The 18,305-nt window shown below is 48.2% G+C and overlaps 1 protein-coding gene across 1 annotated transcript in view; it reads right to left on the minus strand.

Moving 5' to 3' along the window:
* ARHGEF9 (Cdc42 guanine nucleotide exchange factor 9) overlaps positions 1-18,305 on the minus strand; it is a 207,610-nt gene that overhangs the window by 168,061 nt on the left and 21,244 nt on the right. Inside the window, exons 2-4 of the mRNA XM_027662249.1 lie at positions 13,787-16,503; positions 6,723-6,870; positions 4,168-4,277 (exon numbers count right to left, since the gene is read on the minus strand). Of these exons, the coding sequence (XP_027518050.1) occupies positions 4,168-4,277; positions 6,723-6,870; positions 13,787-16,435 (2,907 nt within the window). The 5' untranslated portion in view covers positions 16,436-16,503. The remainder of the gene's footprint in view (positions 1-4,167; positions 4,278-6,722; positions 6,871-13,786; positions 16,504-18,305) is intronic.

Below are 18,305 nucleotides of genomic sequence, written 5' to 3' on the forward strand. Positions count from 1 at the left end.
CATCATTGCAATGGCAACCCCCCACCAGCCTCTGGAAACAGTTCCTGACTTCCAGAGGCGAAAGGACAGGCTGGGGGGTGGGTTTACTGAATATTCAACACCTCTGCACAGCAGGCCTGCCTATTATTAGTATAGGCGATGTCAAGGAAGCTTGCTCTCATGCAAAGTTTCCATTCTAGCTAGTTAACAGTGGCTTCCTCCAGCATATAAGTTTGGGCTTTAGTCCCTTGTACAAGAGCATGCAGGGCAGGAAGGGAGGAAAGGAGCAGAGAACAGGAATGGTTGCAGTCATCTTTGGGAACTTAAAGGCTGAAAATTATATCTCTCATCACAGAGCAAGAACCAATACACACCTCCACACATTGAGAGGATGGTTCCCATTTTAGGAAGGGCTGAGTCTCCTGGAGTACCATCCCCATCTGGAGTAGTGTCTGCCTATGGAGAGAACTGAGACACCTTCGACTGGGAGCCACAAGTCCCTTCTCGATAGGAAGCAGCAGAGGCCAGTGATTTGGGTCAGTATGAAGCCAGTCCAGGATGGGACTGTCATCCTCTGCTTCTGCCACCCAGACCATAAAACATCTCCCAGCACTGCTCTGGGGCTGAAGAAGGTAACTCACTGCTGCCCTTGTCCATGGTCCCCAGGGATCAGCCATGTCCCAGCTGGCAGGACCTGCCTGAGGGTAAATCAGAGGCATGATCAATCCTGAGGGTCCTGTCAGAGCCAGGGCTGCCTTCCAGTTTGCTCTGGGATCTCGGCAAAGTCTGCAGTTTGGGGTACCTTGAGGTCTCGTGCAAGATGGTTTTGATTGCGCCAAACTGCTCCCATAAAAGCAAAGGCTCTGAGTGACCTAAGTGCTAAACCAAAATGCTCTGCACATAAACCATTTCAATGCAGAGTTTTCTCCAGGCTGAAAAGTGTACTCTGGAAAGAAAATAAAATACTGAAAGCTTTCAGAAGTCATGTCAGTTTGACCCTCTTTACTTTTTACCTGCTTTTTTAAATCAGGAGAGTAATAAAAAAATAATTGTATGGCTTTACATGTACCACCCTCTAGTGCTTCAGTTTTCTTATTCCTCCTACGAAGTGGGAACAATAAACCACACCTACTCCACAGAAAACTTCTCCAGCTTGTGCCCAGACTTGCAGACTCTTTGGTTAAGAGAACAGAGCCACAAGCAGCAAGAAAAAACACAGGTTTGTGCATGCACACATGAGCTCCCAGGATAAAAATCAGATGGAGACATTTGCCCTTCTCTCCTCTCCTGCAGCTGCATTTTGCCATCCCTGTTCTCTTTTAATATGCAGTCAGCTGTGAAATGATGAACACTGATAACAGATTTGACAAACAATAAAGGGTGGTCTTGACAAGGGGATTCCTCCTTGGGCTTAGGATCAGCCCCTCAGCCCAGACTTCTGGGCTAGCAGGTAGTTAAGAGATACCATTTCTAACTCACACATACAACTCCACAATTAAAAAAAAAAAAAAGGAAATAAAAAAAAGAAAGAAGAGGGGTATGTTCTTGCCAAAATCTGCACATTGTGCAGAGCAAAGAACAAGCAGCTTCTGAGGGTTCACAAAGCAGCTGCTCATCAACAGCTTTGGAGTTTTGAAGGCCATGCAGTGATACCAATGTACCACTGCTCTTCTTGCACAGCCACCCTCACCCTTCCAAGGGCCAGGATGGCCCTGGTGCCCCTAAGACAAGCCTGATGCTTTGCTAGTCTCCTCTTGCTCTCTCCCCAGTTCACAGACTCCAATCCAAGAAGGAAATCAGGCACAGTTTCTGCAGAAGCCTGGCCCCTGCTTTGGAAGTATAAATCACCCCTTTCTGCACTAGCTCTGTCACCTGACCGGTGTCGGCTGTGTTGCTTGTCAGGTGCCTTCACTGACAGCTAAGCCCACAAGTCTTACCTCAAATTTATAAATCTTGCCAGAGTACAAATTTCTTTCTGGCAAAGAGATGATTTACAGACCTGCAGATCTTCATTGAGCTTGGGGCAGAGGCAAGAGATGACTTTTCCAGCACTGCTGTTGTGAGCCACATTTAGAGATCCTGCTCTTGCAGCACTGGCACAGTACCCCTGATTTATAAACCCCAGCAGGGGTTTCACACCTGCCTGTTTGCCATAATTCAGGCTGAGCAACAAGCTCTCTAATGGTAGCTCTGAACAAGCCTCCCCAAGCCCAGTTCTCTGCCCCAGTGGTGCACAGACCTTTGGCATGGCCATGTCTGAGCCAAACACCACCCACAGATCTCTGTGCTCATGAGAAGCTCATGTCCCCTTCCAGCTCCACATCTTCCCTAGATACCACCACTGGAGAAGCAGAGTTTCTTAGCTAACCATTCCCAAACTTCAGCAGGGCTTTTGGTTTGCAGAGGTTTCAGTTTTCCACTGGCTCTCTAAGGGTCTCTCATATTAGGCTCTGTATGCAACCAGAAACAGCTCAGGATGTGGACCATTCAGGAGCAATTCTGTGTCAAAACAGAACAGCACCTTGGCTTCCAGGATGGCCTCAAGGACAGCCATGAAAGCTGCAAAGGCTCCTCTTCAGAGATTAATAAAGTGATCAAAGTAGACCAAATATATCCATGCACTGGTCAGTACCAGATTCTGAACATGGAAACATAATGAATAGCAGATCTGATGACATTCCAGGGTCAGACCTGCACACTGTACAACAGGATACTTCACTGCTGTACTGCTCTGCAGTCACCTGCCTCTGTCGTGGTCCCAAGGACAAACAGCTTTATTGGATCTGAATCTATCTTCCAGGAACTTAGATGATCCAAGCTTTGGATGTTCAGCTTGTCTAAAACGAAAACAGCCTTCCTGAGTTGAAAGAAGCAGTTCATGTCTGGGAAGCAAGGTAAGACCCAAAGGGAAGGGAGAGAAAAGGAATGGCTGAACTCCCTGTCTTATCTATCCCTCTGGCTTTTATCTCAGCCCACAAAAAAATCGGAAAGAAAACAGCAGTGATGCAAGATGGCATCCCAGAAAGGCACAAGTGACCAAAAAACCAGCGGTCCATCCCTGCATGTGTTCCCTGGAATCCAACACCCAACCCAAGGATGGAGAAGTCAGTCTCATTTACTGCCAACTTACTGCTTGTATGATGGAAAAACAGGCACAGAGGCCAGGTCCTCCCTGGAAATCACACTTCAGAAAGGCAGTTCATCAGATATCAAAGGGAAAACGAATACAATAAAGGTCTGGTAGGGAAGGACAGTAGTGGGGCGGGAAAGAGCCACAGAGGCACAACCACAGGTCAGTCCCTCCCTCTCGATTCCAGCAGGGAAATTCCTGGCTCCAAGATCATCCTGTGTTTGTCTGTCCTAGAGGAACAACAAAGGTCAAAATTCTTCTGCCATACTCACTAGAAAACTCTCCTTGCACCACATTGCAAGCTAGAAAATCTGTTGGGTTTTGGACAACCCAGAGTGCGATATGTTGGGTACCAGTGAAACCAGACTCACAAATACTACAAATCCAAAACAAGACCATGGAATAGCCAAGGTCTCCAGACCTCAAATTCATGGCACAGCAAAAAAAAAAAACAAGCCCTACCCAAGCAAGGAAACGTATTAGACAAATTATACAATTGTTGTCATATTTTCTGAATTCTTCCCAGAGAAAGATGTGAACATCCCCAGGCCCATGACAGCTTTTACTTCCCCTGCTAGAAGCATCATTCACAGAAAAAGAACAAGGTGGATTGTGCCTCTATTTGCAAAACACTTTGGGAAAGAATCAATGACATGAATTTATCACTGAGATGGTGCTGGGGGCAGTACCAAACTCAAAGGACATGACTAAAAAAGGAAGGGCAAAAATAAATCCATCAAAACCATGGAGCAGACCTAAAGGTGATGTGGAACATCACCTGCAAGGGATATTCAGCCACAGGAAATGGAGGCTCAGTGCCTCCATCAGACCAGAAAGCTTCCAATACACATTGAAGGAAAGCTAATTCAGGGGAAAGCACCTGTTCTTTTATTGCCACCAAATGACTCTAATAACAAAAAAATCCCCGTGTATGGCTGGAGGAACCACGGCCTGAGGGAGCTGTTAGCAAAGCAGATTGTTAGTTTGCCAGGCTGAACACAGAGCAGGTAAATCCCACCCCTGAGACAGGTAGAGGCACGTTCCACACTGCACCTTACCCTACTGATCTGCAGCTTCTCAGCTCCAGGTTTGAAGAGGTTCCACCGACGGCCACCGTTCCTGCAGTTCCCGCGCACCTTCAGAGTCTTTGAAGCCTGTTCGTTCTCAGCTGCCAAGAGAAAATCCACAGGAAGGGGAAAAAAAAAAGGGAATGACAAAAGATAAACGCTGTGCTTTAGCTCAGGCTGGGGGCGGAGGCTGTTCTTTTAAATGAAAGAAACAAAATTGTTTGCAAGAGACTCATTCAACCTCTTCTTTAGAAAAAGAGAGCAGAGGGTATATTTAGGTGCTTTATTTAGTGCTCTTGGGATACAAGAGAAATAGTGCAGCTTGGATACTACAAAGCAGAGGCACAAGAGACCAGAGCCTGGAGCCACATCCAGAGGTGGGGTCAGACAGGCTGGGTGTGGAGCCAGGATGCTCCCCCAGGAGCTCCAGGAAGCAGGAGACCCCCATCTGCACACACAGGGCAACAGCTCCCTGGCCATCACTGACACCAGCACCACTGTAGCAGGACCTGCAGAATTCCCAGCTGGACAGTCACTGTGGGCTGTATGATGCCAGGCCTTGGAGAAGAAACAGCTCCTTGAATTTACAGAAAACAGAAACGGAAAGGGCCAAAAAAACTTGTTTTTTTTAAGGAAACTGGGCTAGTTCTCACCCCAAGAGCTTCAGGCCAGCCCCTCACAGATGCAGTTCTGCTCTAGCTTTAAGCAAGCAATACCACTTACACCAAACCTCAGCCTGGTCCTGCAGATGGCACGTACGCCAGGCACAAAGCAGTTTGCAAAGGAGAGGCAAATGAGCTCTACTTTTCCAATCAACCCAAATTTTCATCTCCCCATCCTATCCCACTCTCTTTTTGAGGTGAGGTTGCCATTCTGTGTGAGACTAGAGTCTTTCCCTCCTACAATTAGCAAGCGATTTTAATCCCTTTTTCCATCAGGGTTCCATCTGGCCTGGAGGCACAGGCATTAGGAGGAAGAAAACAGAGCTGGCACCGCACCTGTCCCCCAGCAGCTGCCAGCACAGGTACGTGTGGGCCAGGCAGGGCACATGGATGTGTAACCACACCCCCACGGCTGTTCCCAACCCCTGGAGCCTTGTCATCCCTTTCATGGAGAAAGGTATCTACAGAAAACAGCCACATTCTGGAATTCTTCCCTAAAAGATGCACAGTGCTGAATTTCTATTTCCCCATGTGCCTCTAACCCAGGCAGAGCTTTCAGACTGTCAGTCATGAGAGGTTTGAAACCAGCACAAATGGTCCCAGGCTTTGGGAGAGTGGAGACCCCCAAACCAAACAGGTTGGGGCCCTGCTTTGCCCAGGACTGAGAGCAGCAGAGCAGGGGCCCTGCTGCAGGCTGGGTGGGCAGCAATCCTGATTTTCTTCCAGCGTTGCTGGGAGAGAGATTGCACTGAGACCTATTTCCTGAACGCTGATGCAGGCAGCCTGCTGCTATTTTTAGCAATACACACTTCACTTTGGAGGCTCAGGGAGAGCCAGGCTGCAGCACGATGCCAATTATAGCAGGAGGCTGCTCCCGGTTCCAGCGCCCACGGGCCATGGGAGTAGCACCCGGGAGCAGCAGCAAACCTGGGAATGCTCCCGCTGAGACGTGGGTGACTCCCTATGTGCCAGCAACGTGTGCACCCCGAAAGCAGAGCCAGCAGTTCACAGAAGAGGCAGTCAATTTGCCTTGTCCTTCCTAGTTGTTCTCAACCCTGATGTGCTGCCACCATCCATCAACTGCTCGGATCCCCAGCGTGCTCCTGAGTGATGCCAGCACAGTCTGGCAGCACTCCCGTGCTTGCCCATTGCTAAATCACAGGATTCTTCATGCCAGCAGTATCCCTTCAGGAAATCATCTCCTTAACTCTAATTATCAATCTTTCTAATTAGGAGGTTCAAAAATGATGTCATCTATTCAACCATCAGCCAATTTACCTGCCAACACAAGACCCTGCCAGCAAATACATTCCGTGGTGCTCTCTCTAGCATCATGAGCAGGACAATTGGAGGACAGCTCACCCCAGTCTTTGGCTCATGAGATTCCCTTCTTGATGAAGAAAAGTACCCAAGCACAAGAGGAAAAACAACTCCTCACTTCTTCTTGTCTTTCCAAACAAACACGAGACTTGAGTTGTGATCTTAGCATCCATCACCACTCACCACCTCCAAACGATGAGTACTCACGATAGAGGATTCTAAGAGGACAGAGAAAACTACCAAATGTAAACTCACACAGAAGCTGCTGAACACCTCTTACACCTTATGTGCCTACCCGTTCATCTTCTCATAACCAAATTACAGGGACTGTGTTCAGACACATTAAAGAGAGAAAGCAGCCTTATTTCCTAAACACACTATACACAAAGAGACCTTATTAGCCAACATGCAACTCCTCAGCATGGGGCTATCAGAGCTCCCTCATCTGGTGCCAGGGGTATAACGAGCCACATTCCTCACTTTTGCACCCATCCCACCCTTGGCTGGCTCTGCAGGAGGGGTGGCACCGAGACAGCCGGGGGAGGAAGATGCAGAGCTACTCACCACGCCGCCGCAGCAGGTGCTGCATGCGCCCGCCCAGCTGGTCCAGCCCCTGCGGGGTGCTCTGCGACAGCGGCTCTGAGCGGCACCTCTCCACCAGGACCTTGAAGGGTGGCGCTTGTGGGGACGGCTGAGGAGGATGGGACACTGGCTGCCAAGAGAAGGGTCAAAGAAGAATTTTACCAGTGAGTCAAACTTCAGGCAAAGTAATCACAGAACATATAACAATAACAGAATTTCCAGGACAGAGCACACCTCGGACTGCCCGCTGCAATCTGCCCCCGTTGCATGTCTGACTGCGAGATCGAGACCTGCTGGCTCTGCTGCTGGAGCCCCCAGTGCCTCAATTGCAGGGGGCTCGTCCCTGGAACACAGCAGTATTTGAGTCCAACAAATCCCAGTGGCATTGAGCGACCAAGGCACTTCTGGGAGTAACACCGATGGAGATACCTGCTTCCAGCACAGCGTTTAGGCTACTCTCACGTTCCCAGCTACCAGCAGGAGCACACGCAGGAGGGAATTAGCTGGTGCTGAGGACACAGGACTAGCTAAAACATCTGGGGTTGGCTTCACAATGTGCAACGAGGGCTGGCTGCTTGCTAAGGGACAGCAAACAGCAGTCAAGGACTGGTTGGCAGGACGGGGCCTCACCCGCCAGCCCCATCAGAGCAAAGGACCAGGCCAGGCCTGGAGATGGCGGACAGGGTGAGCCAGACTCCAGATCATCAGGCAGGTCCCAGGTAAAGCTGGTGAGTCACTTATAGGTCAGGGGCAGGCCTATGAGGGGAATCTCTGCAGGTTCCTCTGACCATCCATTACAGGGGCCATCAACAACAACACGCCTCTAACACCATTTTCTCTCTAATGTTTGTAGCAGCCACCACAGCAACTGGTTTTGTCCTTTTTTTCAGTTATTACAGTGTGCCTTATCTCCTGGGAGAACACATCTTACAGCCCTTGCCACGTTTCAGATGGTCCAAAAGTAAGGATGGGGCAAACCACAGCACTTATAAGAAAACTGGGACCTCCTTCTCTGAAAACACCCAGGTACATTTTTAGCAAAACTAGACCATTTTTCCTAAAAGATTCACAGAGGAAAGCAGGAATTATCACAGCAGTTTCTCTGGAGTTGACTAATGACCTCAGCTAACAAGACATGTTACTGGTCTATCAAATATTACTTGGATGAATAAAATAGTTCCAGTTGATGGAAGCACCCATATAGCAGTCAAATACCCCAGTTACACCTTAACAGTTGGTAACCCAAAGAATTAGCATACAGAGCTAAGTGGAGAAAAATGTTGGAGGCTTCCTCACTCCAACTTTTATTTTTCTATTCCAGGAGGAAAAGTTCCTGAAAAAGACAACTGTGCTGTGACATTTTGCAGAATGGAATGTCATTTGTAAAAACATCACAATTCAAACTCCTATTTTTCATTTTATTCTCTATGACATGTGACACCGTGGAAGTCTTGTGTATAATCTTAGAGTCAAGAAATCAGAAGAAAAATCATTTGACAAAGGTCAGGAGAAGCAGACAGGAGGTGTTTCCTTCTGGGAGGCTTCTGCCCCCAATCAGAGATACATCTGTCACACTTCCAGGGCCCTGCTAATAGCTGGGTGCCTGGGATGGTTTGGTGGATCTGTCTAAGGACTCCAGAAGCCCGTTTTCACTGATGGGCTCTTATTTTCATTTAAAGTAGACAGGCTGTAATTACCCCAAAGGCACAGTGGGAAGCTGTGGATGAATTAAGGCTCCATCTCCCATTGCCTGCTCCCAGCACTGTATCCAGTGATCCAGGACACTCCTCTGGGCTGGGTAACAGCTGGGAGGAGGTAAAAGCCAAAGAAAACCTTCCATCCAGGGAAGTTTTGCACACACAGCCCATTTAGCACACAGACCCAGAGTTTCCCATTCCTATCACTACTCTGATGGCACTACAGAGGTGGCCTGTTGTAACTTTTGAGCCTGGGAATGAGACACAACAAGTAAAACATGTGGAAATCTCAATTGTCCATGTGTTCTATGGCTGATTATATATACATGCAAAGCCTATCAGCTTTGCACACTCAACCTGCCTTTCCCTGACAATGCTAAAAATACGTTTCCCAAAAAAAACCTCTACCCCACTATAGATAGCACTAAATATAGGCTTTAATTCAAGATTTTCGTAGCACCTCATGGTTATTACGAATACAAAAATCTGAACAGCTTAAAGATAGGCTTTAGAGATTTTGTCTTCTCTAAAAATAAGATGATTGTCAGACATAACCATATTAAAAGCCATAAATACCCCGAATCTTCATTCTGCAAGTAAATTGCACCTCGCTGCAGACAGGAATACAGCGCTCTTTTGGCAACAGCAGGATTTGGAAAGTAAAGCACTGTTTCTTAATTTGGAAGGACTATAAAGTCTTTTGTAAGCAGCAGACTGAGGAACTGAATAACCAGGAGATGAGAGCTCTGAAGACCAGCTCTCCAAGACACCATTTCCTGGTCAGTGCCATTCAAGAGTGGGAGGGAAGGAATAAATTGACTCAGCAATCCCATCTCTGCAGCTGCTCCCAACATGTTCTGCAGCAGAGAGACAATAAAACAATCTCAAGCCAAAGGTCACTATGAACTTGCTGGGCATCACCTGCAATTTCTCATCAAACACAGAAAAAAAAGTTGCTGTATCTTCCTCTCATGAAAAGACACTTGCAGCTGTACTAAAGCAAAACCCCAAACCTGTGGGAGGATCTGAGATATGCCCCAGCTATCAGACAGCAGATCTGCAAACCTGTCCTCTGGCATGTGCACACTCAGGCAAATCAGTAATCCTGTGCTTCCAGTCGGACCCACCACACAGGGAGAGGCTCCCATTTTCCCACACAAAGCACACAGTGCAGGAACCACCAAACCTATTAATGCCCTGAAAGCACCAACCCTGCCCCAGCCCTCTGGGCCACTCAGAGCACCATCACACTCCACAGCAGGGAGCACAGGGACAGGTTGGCTCCTGAGAGGCAAAAACTCAACAGCTGCTCAAGAGAAGCATCTGCCGTGATGCTGAGGAGTGAGTTTGATCACACTGCCCCTTACAGAGCCCTGAAACCAAACTGTCTGGAAAACCTGGGCATCCCACTGGCCTGGCACCTCATCCCATGGTTCACACACCGCCTGCCCAGGTTGGCAAGCCTGTAGAAATGTCATTGTCACACTTCTGGCAATCCTAATTCCCCCGGAGAACGGCCCCACAAACACAACTGGTGTCTGTGCGCAGCCACAACAGCCAGAAGCAAGCGGCAGGCTGCAAACTTTCTGGAGATAAAATCCAAAATCCTATGGAAAAAGGGAAGGTCTCCTGTTCCATAAAAATCACCTCCTATTTCACGAATAAGCCAGCAGAGGGCACAGAAAGACTGCGGTGAAACCCCTCTGCTCTGTCACTGCGAGGGTGACACGAGCCCGAAAGATCCACGGGGCTCAGTCCCAGTGGGTGGCCCTGGGATGAGCAGGGACGATCTCTCTGCAAGTAATACATCAAAAAGTTGTTTCTGGGCCCTAAAAACTCTAAACTGATACCTAAAATATGATCTCAGATGCATATTCTTGCAACCTTTCCTCATGTCATTCCAAAGGAGGTTTGTGGGCAAACTTTGTCCAAGGACACAACATGTAGTTTGAAACCCTGATGTGAAGCTGGAACTGCAAACTAATCTATGTCGTATCAAAGCTTCCTTACACCTCAATGGCATCTCAAGCTACTGCAAGTGGTCAAAGACAATTCATGGGGCTATGCCTGACTCCCTGCAGCAGCGGTCTTCCTACTGGGATGCTTTAGAGGCAGGATGAGGATAATTCCCTTCAGTAGAGGCATGGAAAATTGAAATTTCTGGAGTTTGCAACTGTCCAAAACTTAGTAAAGCCTCCATCTCATCTTTTACTCCACTTCTCATCTCTCTCAAAACAAGGAAGGCACCTTCATTCCAGAGATGCAGCAGTGTGAATGAGTAATTCATTTCCCATTAGAATCTATTTGACCTTTATTGTTCTTCCAATTCTTCAAAACATTTTATCTCCACTGTTTCCACAAGTTTCCAGAGCACAGGAGAACTTGAGATGGTGTCTGAAAGCAACTGTCAGGAGGACAGTTTAAGAAGTAAGTGGGTTCTACCTTTCTACAGCTGCTCTTATTAAATGCTGTTGCAATTTCCTTTACAGCACTAAGATCAAATCCTGTTGAGCTGTTACTTGCCCATAAAATCGGTCAGCTCCTGCCCAAAGACATTACAATTTTAAAAGGCAAGGCCAGGAAAGCAAGAAACAGGAGCATTAATTGCAGGAGAGTACAGCTAAACAGATTTACTTACTGCCAGAACCAACCTGCATGTCCCCCAAATGCCACTCCAGCATCCCTGGTACTACACCAGCCTCAGCCTGTCACACCAAATCCTCACGGATTTGGGCACGAGCCTCAGTGGGAACCACTTTTGTGCTTTCTGTGGGACAATGTGGAAGTTGTTTGGAAAATACTTTCTTCCCTACACTGCTCACAAACTGTAAAACTGCTGGGGAACTTGCCTACAGCAGCTGGCCAAGCCAAGCCAAGCCACCCTGGCCCGGCAGCATCTTCTCCCTGCTTGAGGTTGAGCATTTCCCTTGAAATACAAAGCCTTCAGTTAATCACAGCAGGCTGGAGGTGGCAGGGCCAACAACTGTCCTGGGGAACAGGTGCCAGCAAAGAGCTGAATTTAGCCCTAAAACAATAAGAGGCTGGAGTTTGCTGCCACTGTCACACTCAGGCTGAAATTCCTCCTCTTCCATATTTATTTTTGGTCAAACATTTCCAAGTGCCGCTCCCTGATGAGAGATCCCTGGGGGATCTCAGGTCAGTTGTTACTGGAGCTGCTGGAGGACTCTCCAGGTCTGTTCCCATCCCAGAGCATCCTTCCATTAGCCTCACTTTGACTGCTCTGGGTTTGCTGCTGCTGACAATCCATTTTCAAATCTGCAGGGTGAGTCTCTGGGATGCAAGAGGTGTTTACAACCCAGGAGGGGGGCTCTCTGCTCTCCCTCCCACCCTACAGCTGCTCCTGCCCAGGGAGGAAACAGCGGCAGCCTGGAGGTCCCGCTACTACCGCCACACTCGACGGGAACACGGGGGAGGTTTCCTGCCCAGTTATCTCAAGCACCATATTTAAGCTTCTTGGTAATGTTTGTAACCTGCAGCAGCTGAGCTGGGACTTACAGTATCTCCTGTTCACACAGCTGAGCTGGGATTCTGCCCCTGCGATGACACATGCAGCCACTGCCCTCAGCCAGTGGAGATGTGGCTGCCCTGGGAAAAGGGGGACACTGTTCTCCTCTGCTCCACTCAATCCTTTTGTGCCTCTCTTATCTTGCTTAGTCCCCATGAAGGGATATCAAACCACAGCCCCCTCAAGCTCCTCCTAAAAACATTTCTTCCGGAGACCACAAGAAGGGACCAACCACTACTCACCTCACCCCTCTGGAGTGCCTGGAATTACACAGTGAGCTGTCCATAATTTGTTGTATTACACAAAACAGAGCAGAAAAACAAATCCAGGAATAACTAACAATGCTCCTGCCCATTTTAGCTGGGAGTCAGAACTTCAGATTTTTTTTCCCCCGTCATTTCTAATCTGCTGCCAATTTTCAAACACTTCCCCTCTTGGCTCAGAAGCTTCAGTGACCCCTTTTCCAAAAGGGAACAGTGTCATCACCTCTGGAATATCTCTGGTCTCTCCAAGCTTGAAAGGAAAGGAGGAAGTTTCTTCACAAAATTGACCCTATTTCCCTACCTGGCACCATAAAAAAAAAGTCATAATTGCAGCCTCATCTCATCAGCAGGCAACCAGCTGAGCTGATCACATTGGGTCCTGCCATGTTTTTCCACAATTCCACAACTGGCACAGAGTGACAGAGACTGGCACAGCTGATAGGACTGTCACTGCTCACACTTTCTGCTGCACAGATGGGATGAGAGTTATGGGACAGTCTGTCAGCTTCAGGAGGCCTTTTCTCATGCCATACGTCTCCCTCCCTTATCCACGGAACTTCTGAGGTTTCCTAGCATTAAGCTGGACAAGACAGGTTTGTAATACTCGGAACCTACTGCACAATACAATGTCCACTTAAATGTTTTGACAATTTTAAGGGCTTTGAAAGACTTGCGTGTACCAAACAGGAATGTCCTGCCCTGATTAGAGCCACCACCACTGCCCACCTCTCATTCAGGGCTAGGTATTTAAAATCCCAAAAGGAAACATCATTTTGTGCACAGACAGATGCAGGGAAGTGCTGACCAGACCCCTCTTGGCATAGAGTCACATTAAGAAGGTATTTTGCTTATATTATGTACCCAGATCCTAACAAGGCATTCCACTACAGGCTCAGCACAAACTACTGATGCCACACAACTTCTGACATGTTTGGAGCAGGGACAAAGCTCAGTAGATCTGCCAGAGCAACGACTCAGTGAGCTCTTCAAGACATGTTTTTATTTTTCTGCTCTTGCACTCCATGCCAGGACTCTGACAGCTATTCTGGACGCTGTGTTGTGACCACCATCATTCAGTAAAAATCAAAACCTACCATCTCTACTGTCATTTTAGGTAAGAAAACAGAGGCCACAGTGCAATCGCTGAATGCTGTTTGTCCACAGCACACTTCAAAACTCTCCATTTGCCAAAACCACTCTTCTCAGGAGCTTCTACTTCAAATGCACTAAATGTAAAGAGGAAAAAAATTAAAGGTAGTGCCTACAACCAACTTCTGCTCCACCCTCTTCTAGAGGCACTGATACACACAAATAGTCAAAGGGCTGCAGGAGAAGCAGCTCTGGAGGTTTAACCAAGAGCTCAGGGATATGCCAGGTAACTCAGACTGATATGGCATTCTACTGCCACCATTCACAGAACGATCTACTGAACTGAAAAGTCCAATGAGGATGTATAAAAATGCTTTCACATACAAACCAGCTTCCTAGGATGTACAACAGTGGGGTCTCATTGCAGATATTATAGTAAAAGTTACTCACGTTACTCAAAGTTACTCCTACCTTTCCATTTTTGAGCTGCCCGGAGGAGACAATCCTGGAGACGTGCACTTGGAAAGGCCGGCACTCTGAGCTGGAGTTAAACTCTTCCACTCCTTCTGTGATCTCCACAGAGTTCCGTTCTACAAATGAAGTGATCCCCCGCTTCTTAAAGCAGCCATCAGTCTGCTCCAAAACCTGCCTTTTCACTGTTGAACACTTCAAGAAAGTCACTACAGAGAAGTCAACATCAGCAACTGCAGAACAGCCCAGGTCTGCAGCATCCAGGATATTCACAGGAAGATCTTGAGAAGGCAGCAGGTCCCTGCCCATGACCTGACTCTTCTCCAGAGCACTGACAGTATCTTCAATCTCCTCAGTTGGGGTTGTCTCTGGAAGGTGGATTAAAGTCTCAGTCACTACAGAGAAGTCGCCATTGGCAGCTGGAGAATGGCCCAAGTCCACAGTATCCAGCTTATTCACAGGAAGATCTTGAGAAGGTGGCACATCCCTACCCACAGCCTGTGCCTTCTCTGGAGTACTGCCTGAGTCCTGAATCCCCAGCTCACCTCCAGACAAGTCTTGCAAAGGCAGCTCAGGATTTCTCAAGTCCTGATTATGCAGCTCTGCCTTTGAAAGCTCCTGAGCCACTGCTGGAGATGGATCCGTGTCTTTAGCAACCACTGGGGCACAAGACACGTAATCAGTACCAAGTTTAGTCGGCGATGTCTGTGGAAGGTGGATCTGAGCCTCGGTCACTGTAGAAAAGTCACCATCAGCAGCTGGAGAACAGCCCAGGTCTGCAGCGTCCAGATTACTGACAGCAAGATCCTGCGAAGGTGGCAGGTCCCTGCCCACGATCCTCTCCAGGGTACTGCCAATGTCTTGAGACCCCAGCTCACCTCCAGACAAGTCTTGCAAAGGCAGCTCAGGATTTCTCAAGTCCTGAATATCCAGTTCTGCCTTTGAAAGCTCCTGAGCCACTGCTGGAGATGGATCCGTGTCTTTAGCAACCACTGGAGCACAAGACACGTCCTCAGTATCAAGTTTAGTCGGCAATGCCAGTGGAAGGTGGATCTGAGCCTCAGTTTCTGCAGGAAAGTCACCAGTGGCAGCTGGAGAATGGCCCAGATCCACAGCATCCAGACTATTCGTAGGAAGATCATGAGAAGGTGGCAGGTCCCTGCCCATGACCTGTGTCTTTTCTGAAGTACTGCCCAAGTTCTGAATCGGGTCAGTCAGAGTCGTCTGGGGAAGTTCAATCAGATCCTCAGAGGGGTCTTTGCTATTTAGCTCAGTGAAAGAACCATCTGCAAGCTCTGGCAGGTGGGAGATGGATGGTTCTGGCCCAAAAGGAAAAAGTGATGTTCCATTAACCCTGTCATTCCCGCTGCCCAGGGCAGAGGAACCAACTTCTTTGGACCCTTCTGTGGTTCTGCAATGCTGCACGGGCTCCTTCCCCACCAAACTCTCAAAGCTCAGGTTCTCCCACGTGCCTGAATCTGGGGACTGCAGACACGCTCCCACCGTGCAGAAGGCCTTTGCGCTCTCGTTCTCAATAACCAAGCCCTCTCTGTGGGAGGCAACATCCTGCCTCCAGCCTCGGAAACTCCGCTGAGGCCTCTTCTCATCGAGGGAAAACGCCCTTGAGGAGCCTCGCAGCCTCCGAGCTGCCTCGGCCACACTCGTCAAGAACCTCACAACCCCCCCAAAGTGAGTGGCCTTGGCAGCACCGTTGGATTTTTTCCGCTGTCTGGGATTCTCTTCACATCTCGTATCAAAGTCAAAATAAGAAAAGGAATGATCAGCTGTATTTTCTAAGTTCTGGAAATTGGTTTCAGCCCTTTGATCTGGAAGCTTTGAATTATCTTTGCTAGTTAATGAAATTCCTTTCAGATAGCTCCAGACATCAGAGCTCCTTCCTCTCCGGCTCTCCTGTGGGAGCACAGCACACCTCTTTTGATTGTCCCCTTCTGCAACTGCAGGACTTTTAAGGTTTTCAAAATTCAAAGACTCGCTCTTTCTGGCTGGTATTCTGTGGCAGTTACCATCATTATCCTCACTGTGTAATCTGGCACTAATATCCCTGAGACATTTACTTTCAGTGGCATCAAGTTCAGGAATGCTGATGTTCAGCTCTATGTCTTCAAAAGAGGAATCTAAATCCTCAATGTACCCCGCGTACGAGTGGCGGGAGGGCCTCCGACCGTCCCCCAGCTTCTTCACCCTGTAGACAGCTCTCTGCCCGCTGGCAGGAGGCTCCTCCTCGGGGTCACACGCCACCTGCACTCTGGATGCTCTCAAATCCACATTCTTGGGCGTCCTGGAGGATCTTCCTTTTTTCGACGACCGTACCCTCTCCATGAAGGATGGCTTTTTCAATTCCGAGACCTCAGAGGTAACTCCCAGCAGGATCATGGACTGAGGTCTGTCTTTACTCGTGGAGAGTCCTTTCCTTCGTCTGACGAAATTCCAGATCCGGTTGCCCTTGGTTGTCTTCTTATACCTGGGTGCTTCCTCCCGCTCACTCGGAATTGCGTCGCTGGAGGTGCAGTGCTCAGCACCGCAAGCCTCCAGCGGATCAGTGCTCCCTTCCTCCATGTTTGCTTGGAAAATCCTGTTTGCATATCCATTGGGAACTGTCGCGAGAGGAGTATGCTCTACAACTTCCATTGCCCTTACTCGCAAACTGGGATCAGGGGTCACAGATGCATCGTCTTCAGATTGTTTTCTTCACAAGACTGAGGGGAAAAAAGAACAAAGGAACGCAATTAGGAGCAGAAAGCTTTTTTAGGAGGCACATTTGTTAAAGCACCGCAAGTCAAATCTCATACCAGTGGCCACAGTGGTTTTGCCATTGATTCCAGGAAGGCTGAAATTTTGCTCCCAAACCACGGTTAAATCTGATTTAAATGACTGAAGGTTTAGTAACCACAAATAAACTTCCTGCATTAATAAAGTTACCACAAAGTATGTGCAGAATACCATGAATCACATCTTCGTTTTGCAAGTCTCTGGGACTCCAAATACATCAGAGTACATGGTGGAGAGGGAAAGAGGAAATTCCAGTGAAGTGTCCCTGCACATGTCACTGTCATCTTCACCAGTCCCATCTGCCAGGAATTGGCAACGCACTCCCAATGAGTTCAGTCTCTTCAGGGAAGCATTCAAAGTCACAACGAGCCTTTTCCTGGAAGCAGTGCAATTCTGAAATACTACAACATCAGAAACCTCATGGAATATCCAAGCCAGATTTTTCCTACTTTAGTGATGGCACCAGCACAGGAATCCCTTGCTGGAACTGGACCACTGAATGAAAGCTGCTTGGCCACCACTCAACACTGCACAAAACACATGTGATCCTCTCCAGTGAGCTCCAGTGAACAGGATTAAAAATACAGATACCCCACATAGAACAGCAATGGAAACCACTCCAAACCCTCTGTGGGAAAACATCTGAACTCCCACTCTTACAGATCCTAAAGCTTCCCTTCCCCTGAAATACCTCTGCCCTGTCTCACTGCTACAACTTCCCAGGTCCTGAGTCTGGTCCTGGATTTGCTGTCTACCTTTGCAACATGCCAGGCACTAATTGGGATTAAATCCTCTCAATTCCCAACCTTTCTCTCAGGAGGAAGAAGGGAGCAAAAGCAGCAACAATAAGGGGTACAGCCCCAGAGACTCAGGTTTGACAATGGAAAACCTCTTTTCCAGTGAGCAGAGGGAGAGCAACACCCACACCAGCACTGTTCACGGTTCCCATATCTATAAAAAAAAAAATTAAAGTTACTATATCTGTTAACACAAAGGTTATTAATGCAGCCCTGGACACCTCTTGGCCAAGGAAAGGCTCTCCCTTGCACTCAGTCAAATGTAGTTGCTTCTACCTTGCCACCACATCTGTCTTACACCCACGGATGGCAGAGACACCACAGAACCAGAGCACAGCCAAGGGAGGTCAGAAACCTTAAGAGAAACAACTTCTATCCCAGTTTTTTATGAACAACAGTCATCTGGCTTTCCACGAGCCACACCACAGGGGTTGTGCCAAGCATTTCTGGCACCAATAGTACTTAAGGTAGCAGAAATGAATGTCTGCTGCTGTGGTGGGCTGACCATGGCCAGCTGCCAGATGTCCACTCACTGTGCTGTCTCTCCACTTCCCCACACAGGACAGGGGGGAAATAAGATGAAAAAGCTGATGGGCTGATATAAAAATATGGTGCTCCCTTACCAATCACTGTCAGAGGCAAGCAGACTGTGACTTGGAGAAAACTGGTTTGATTTATTACCAGTTACAATTGATTTGGATAATGAGAAACAAAGACAAAACTAACACAACTCCTTACTCTCACCCACCCCTTTCTTTCCAGGGCTCAATTTCCCACCTTCACTCCTGATGGACCTACCTCCCCCTCCAGGAGTGCAGGGGGATAGGGAATTGGGAGAGAGACAGTCAGGGCATAACAGGTGTTCTCTCTCCTCCTCCTGCGGAGCCTCCGCAGGCCACAGTTCCTGTCAGGAGAACCTGCTCCTGTGGGAC

The sequence above is a fragment of the Corapipo altera genome, unplaced genomic scaffold, assembly GCF_003945725.1.
Source record: "Corapipo altera isolate COAL_440 unplaced genomic scaffold, ASM394572v1 326, whole genome shotgun sequence".
NCBI classification, from domain to species: Eukaryota; Metazoa; Chordata; class Aves; order Passeriformes; family Pipridae; genus Corapipo; species Corapipo altera.